Below are 6,968 nucleotides of genomic sequence, written 5' to 3'. Positions count from 1 at the left end.
TTTTGTAATTAAAATGTCAGATATACAGTATATCAGAAATTGGTTGACTGCTGTTAAATTTGTTGTAATATTTTCTTAAGCTATATACAGTATGATTTCATCCATGGATATTTAAACTCAACATAAGCATAACATTCTCATTTGTTTTACTAATAGAAATTCACAAACATGATAAATAAAAGCAAAATGTTCAATACCTTGGCCTAATTGTAGTTAATAGAAAGTAAATTCGGTCCATTCTGATTTCATGTTGACTTCAACCTTTCAAAAGTAACTTTGTGAACAACATTTTTATTATTCTTATGATGGTCAAGGAAATTCTCTTTTTTAAATGTAGTGACAAATGACAGTGCTTGTAGAATTTGTTTGTTGCAGTGATGGACGTACTGTATATGAACTGTGTACATTATTTATACAAACACATGCTAACAAGTATATATTGTACACATCTTTCCCATTAAAAAATGTACTTTGGAATTCTCTCAGTAAGAACACAAAAATGCTTGTCAAAATCTTTTAAATAAAGGCTGTTTCAAATGTCAGACTATTTACCTTAAAGTGCACAGAAAACAGAAGGAATCATTAGTGAGTGTGATTGAATCCGTTTTCAATGAGTGAAATGGGAAACTAAGCCATAATGTGACACAGAGAGGAGGGACTTACTGTACACAGATCCGAAATGCATGATCTAAATGCCTCTGACAGAGACTGTGATTAAAACTTTTCATTCAGACTCCACTGAGATTAAACACCAATGGTTCTTCATTCACTTATTCTGCTCTGTGCTTTAGCAGGTGTGTAAAATTATTTAGTTACAGTAATGATATATCTCCTGTTAATAATGAATTGTATTCAAAGCTAAATGTAGCCTACTTCTTTTTCAGCTGCTGCCTTTGGAGATGTCATCACACCAAACAAAACAAATGTATTTTCAGAGGAGGGTTCAGATGTTATTTTGTCCTGTAGTTATGCCTCTGCAAACTATCTTTACTGGTACCGTCAGTATGGTGGATCACAACTTGAATTTCTTGTACTCACCTACAATAGTGCTCAGGTATCTGATGTAGATCCAAGACTCTCGGTTAAAGTTACAAAAACAGAACAAAACTATGTGGATTTGGAGATCTCTTCTGCTAAAGTGACAGACTCTGCACTGTACTACTGTGCCCTGAAGCCCACAGTGACAGGAAACCCATTAACACAGTACAAAAAATCTTTTCTTATTACCCAGTGAGAGATTTAAAAAAAAAATAAATAAAATAAAGAGGCACGAAACAACTAAGTGAGAGACTGTAAATTATAGCTGTGATTCATATGAAGGATAAATGATAGAATGATACAATCAAGAGCTATATAAAGGGATAAAATCTATTCAGTCTATAGATTTTGCAAAATTGCAGATAAAAAAAGATAAAATATTTAAATCATTGTAACATTCACAAATGAGCAGAGCAGTCAAATATGGTTAATGAAACCAAATTCAAACAACAGACCTTTTTCACAGTAGCACCATCTTTGATTTTTGACGGGAATGAAAACGAGGCTGTGAGTGATAGACTTACCGTCTCTTCAATAGCATGCACTGTATAAAGGTATTAAAAAAAACTCCTAGATCACATCTCATTTTCCACAGCTCATGTTGTCTGGAGTTTTTTGTCTACTGAAATTTCTTGGGAAGACATTTTTCAATGTTTCTTCAGTGGAACGATCAAAAAAACACTTTAAACAACAGTACAACCCAGTGAAGAGACTGTATGTCTATCCCTCACAGCCTCTTCATTCCCGACAAAAACCAAAGATGGTGCTACTGTGAACAAGGCCTATTGTAGCCTTTAGTTTGCAAAGCTTTAGTCTTAATCATGTGACACATTGTGAGGGTATAGTATGTCACAAGGTGGCAGTGTTCTCAATTAAACTGCAGCAACAGAACATATAATTTTTTTGTATTTGCACTACTTTAATATATATATATATAATTTCATGTTCATGAGGTAAGAGGAAAAGAGGACAAAAAGAAGAAAAGAGACAGACTGAAAAGCATCAAGTATTGAATCTATGTCTTCACAAATTCAAAATTTGATTAATACTGACCATGCTGTTTAACATGTCATTAACTTTTTGAATTGTACAAACTTAATACACAAGAACAAATAAATAGATTCTTTAACCACATTTGAAGGATTTGTTTAAATTTCTCTAATTTAACGTATTAACTTTGCAAAAAATAAAAAAAAAATAAAAAAAAAATCTTTGTTGTACTTTCTGATTAAGCATCTCGATGCTTTGTTGGTGGATTGATTTTCTAACAGGTTTAAACCTGATCTTGTATGTATATCCAACTGTATAATCAGTTTTTTCTTTTATCAGAATCAGAATCAGAATCAGAATCAGAATGAGCTTTATTGCCAAGTATGCTTACACATACAAGGAATTTGTCTTGGTGACAGGAGCTTCCAGTGTACAACCATACAAAAACAATACAATACAAAAACAGCAGCAAGACATAGATAATAATAATAAAAAATAAAAAATAAAAAAACTAATTATACAAATACGTACAGACACACACATGCATACATACATACACACATACACATGGGTAATGCAAGTCTAATACAATCTGTTATGTACCGTGTAAATACAAATCTGTTATGTACAGTGCACGTTTTTGTTTTTTTTTTTCAGAGGAATGAAATGGCAGAAGAGGTTGGATGTGTTGGATAAATATAAGAAAGACTAAACTGTGTATTGCACATAGTTATTGCTCAGTGGGGCAATTTAACTGTTCATGAGATGGATAGCCTGAGGGAAAAAAATGTTCCTGTGCCTGACAGTTCTGGTGCTCAGAGCTCTGAAGCGTCGGCCAGAAGGCAACAGTTTAAAAAGGTAGTGGGCAGGGTGAGTGGGGTCCAGAGTGATTTTTCCAGCGGGCAACCAATAATCCTCTCAGCAGTCCGAGCTGTCCTTTGTAGTCTTCTGATGTCTGATTTCGTAGCTGAACCAAACCAGACAGTTATTGAAGTGCAGAGGACAGACTCAATGACTGCTGAGTAGAACTGTATCAGCAGTGCCTGTGGCAGGTTGAATTTCCTCAGCTGGTGAAGGAAGTATAACCTCTGCTGGGTCAATGTGGGTCTCCCACTTCAGGTCCTTTGAGATGGTAGTGCCCAGGAACCTGAATGACTCCACTGCTGCCACAGTGCTGTTTAGAATGGTGAGGGGGGTCAGTGTTGGGGTGTTCCTCCTACAGTCCACAATCATCTCCACCGTTTTGACTGCACCAGACAGCCAGCTGTTTAACCTCCCTTCTGTATGCAGACTCATCGTTATCTTGGATGAGGCCGATGACAGTGGTGTCATCTGCAAACTTCAGGAGTTTGACAGAGGGGTCCTTGGTGATGCAGTCATTGGTGTAGAGGGAGAAGAGTAGTGGGGAGAGCACACATCCCTGGGGGGCACCAGTGCTGATTGTACAGGTGCTGGAAGTGAGTTTCCCCTGTCTCACAAGCTGCTGCCTGTCCGTCAGAAAGCTGGTAATCCACTGACAGATAGACAAGGGAACAGAGAGTTGGTGTAATTTATTCTGGAGTATAGCTGGGATGATGGTGTTGAAAGCCGAACTTAAGTCCACAAAAAGGATCCTTGCATATGTCCCTGGTCTGTCCAGATGATGCAGGATATGATGCAATCCCATGTTGACTGCATCATCCACAGACCTGTTTGCTCGATAAGCAAATTGAAGGGGATCTAGAAAGGGTCCAGTGATGTTCTTCAGGTGGGCCAACACCAGTCTCTCAAATGATTTCATGACCTCAGACGTCAGGGCGACAGGTCTGTAGTCATTAAGTCCTGTGATTTTTGGTTTCTTTGGGATGGGGATGATAGTGGAACGTTTGAAGCAGCATGGGACTTCACACTGCTCCAGTGATCTATTGAAGATCTGTGTGAAGATGGGGGCCAGCTGGTTAGCACAGGATCTAAGACATGCAGGTGAAACGCCATCTGGGCCATCAGGTGTTGGTGTTTGTGTGAAGTGAAGGTCAGAGTGGGTGTGGGGTGTGAGATTGGGCCTTTCAAATCTACAGTAGAACACATTCAGGTCATCAGCCAGTTGTTGGTCCACCACAGGGTTGGTTACTCCTGTAATTCGTAAGTTGTTTCATGCCACTCCACACTATATATATATATATATATATATATATATATATATATATATATATATATATATATATATATATATATATATTCTTGTTAATGCAGTGCTTGATTTATTTCACACTAATAAAAGTCATTGTTTGTTTCTGCTGTTCATGGGTCTTGAATTATCTGATTTTCAATTTTTTTTTAATAAAGCTGCACCTCTCTACCCGAGCTCAGCGATACACTTCCTTTAAAAAAAAAAAAAAAAAAGCCTTCTTATAATCCCTCTTCAAAAAAGCCTTCTTCCATAAGACTTCTTCCAAAGTACCTGAAGAAAAAGATAATTTAATAAAATATTATAGCCATTTTGCTTAAACCTCTAAAATAAAGATAAAATGTAATATATATATATATATGATAAAGTATATCAAAAATATAAATCTGACTCCTTTTGTTATTACAACATTAAAGTCGTACAAACATCATGTTTTCATATATTACTCAACAGGTAATAAAGATATACAGATTCATTGATTGTATCCTCACAGAGAGCAGGAAGTTCATGAGTGGCTTCATGACTTCAGAAATTCAATTACAGCCCACATTACTGGCAGCATTAATACAGAACTGATCTGACCTGATTCAACATGAACAAATGCATCCTGCTGGTTTCCATTATGGCATCAGGTGTTTAATTTAAGTCTGCTTTAGATGACAACAGCTTTAACAATCCTATAAAACACTGAATGGTGTTTTATTGATTATGTTTCAAAACAATTGTTGTGTTGTATCTGTATTGATATGCAGTATGTACTTTATTAATATCTTTATATATTGTTTAACCTGAGGAAGAAAAAAAAAAAAGTTAATATTGTGCTGATTGTTTGCAGGTGTGATGGCTGTGGACAAAATTGAGCCAAATAAAGGGACCAGTATCATCAGAACAGAGGAAATAACCACAATGTTGAGCTGCTCGTATGATTCTAATAGTGACAATGTACGGCTTTACTGGTACAGGCAATATCCCAATGAGGAACCTCAGTATGTGTTATATGAACAGGCTCAATCCAGCAGTTATAAGCACACATCTGATCCTCGATTTCAGTCAACAACCTCTCGCACATCCACTGAACTCATTATTAATGTTGTAACTCTGTCAGATTCAGCCCTCTATTACTGTGCTCTAAGAGTAGGAGCCCAGTGATACAAAACATGAATTAAGTCGCACAAAAACTGAAAGGCCTTTTTTGTACTGTCAAATTAAAACCTCAACGTGTCATGATAATATGTGGTAACACCTGTGTGAGGTTGAGTCAAAAATATTAAGAAAGGAATAAATGGGCTGTCAAAGCTTGCCTTGAATAAGGTACAAATAAATTGTTAACTTAGAGGTGGTAGCTCAAGAATGACCACGTCACATCTCTTATATCAGAGTCAAAGTTCATATATTAAAGAAATATCCTTGGTTAAATTCATTTGTATTTGTTCCACTCTGTTGACAACATATGTGGCTTACTATATTGATTAGCACAGAAAGTAATGTTGGCTCATCCCTCAAATTGTAAAAGCAAATGAAAACATGTTTATAACGCCCTTACCCATTTTGTGCCATTGAAACTATATCTACTGCACAGAAATGAACCTGGGGCCAACATTACAGAAACTACCTGAGATCCTAGCTGAAATGGCCAATGTTACAAAACAGATTCTAAAGTAAGGTTGTATTATGACCCACTAAATGACAATTTAATATGTTTTACACAATGTGAATGATGTGACATTATTATTATGTTTTTATATTATTGTTATGTCACACTTGCAGGAAATCCAAAAGAGAGCAATATACTGCATACCCCTCAGTATTACACTGTTTCAGGTTTCCACAAGCCCCTCCTCTAGTTGTAAAAGCAGAACTCTTGTATTGACTGGTTAAACCAGATTTCAGGGTCTGTTGACTGTAAAATAGATCATGAGATTGTTGAGGAATATATTTCTTTTTGCACTATTTATTCTTGGTATGCATTCCTACAAATTTTTTAATATTTATATAATGTATATCTTAATATCCATTGTATAATTTGTGGTGTCATGTAGTTCATTTAAAAAAATGTTATATCATCTTCATGTTATTTACTTAAATATTTACAGAGTGTAGATCTGAGGACAGAGTGGATCAGCCAGACAAACATGTGACTAAACTTAAAGGAGAATCAGTCACATTAAAGTGTAGATACGAAACAACTTCAGCACAAACATACCTCTTCTGGTACATCCAGAGAGCAAATGACTTTCCTAAATACATCTTGAGAAGAGACACATTTGGAACTGGGGATAATGGCACTGAGTTCCAGGAACGATTTCACTCTGACGTGATAAAATCATCACAATCAGTTCCACTTACAATCCAGAATCTGCATGTGTCTGACTCTGCTGTGTACTACTGCGCTCTGAGGCCCACAGTAGGAAAGGATGTTCAAACCACATACAAAAACATAGGGGCATAAACATGTGCCTCTTCCATTCAGATTATGAAGTTTTGAATTATCCTTTTTTTAAATTTAAAAACTACAATAAAATTGAATGGCACTTCATTAATTTAAAGGAATAGTTCACCCAAAAATGAAAATTCTCTCATCATTTACTCACCGTCATGCCATCCCAGATGCGTATGACTTTCTTTCATCTGTTGAAAACAATCAAAGATTTTTAGAAGTATTTCTCTGCTCTTTAAATCCATACAATGTAAGTGAATGGGTGCCAAAATCCACATAAGGGCAAAATAAAAGTACTCCAGTGTTGGGTAAGTTACTCCAAAAAAGCAATTCATT

At 36.0% G+C, this 6,968-nt stretch overlaps 1 gene segment (V, D, J or C); it reads left to right on the top strand.

The window, feature by feature from the left end:
• Positions 1 to 4,510: 4,510 nt before the first annotated feature.
• LOC127441577 (T cell receptor alpha variable 18-like) lies at positions 4,511 to 5,970 on the top strand. The segment is given in 2 exon segments: positions 4,511 to 4,827; positions 5,031 to 5,970. Coding segments are annotated over 2 exon segments (354 nt in total).
• The last annotated feature ends 998 nt before the right edge of the window (positions 5,971 to 6,968 follow it).

The sequence above is a fragment of the Myxocyprinus asiaticus genome, chromosome 5, assembly GCF_019703515.2.
Source record: "Myxocyprinus asiaticus isolate MX2 ecotype Aquarium Trade chromosome 5, UBuf_Myxa_2, whole genome shotgun sequence".
In the NCBI taxonomy this organism is placed as follows: Eukaryota; Metazoa; Chordata; class Actinopteri; order Cypriniformes; family Catostomidae; genus Myxocyprinus; species Myxocyprinus asiaticus.
The sequence above is the reverse complement of the archived record's forward strand: the minus strand, read 5'-3'. Positions and strand labels throughout refer to the sequence as shown.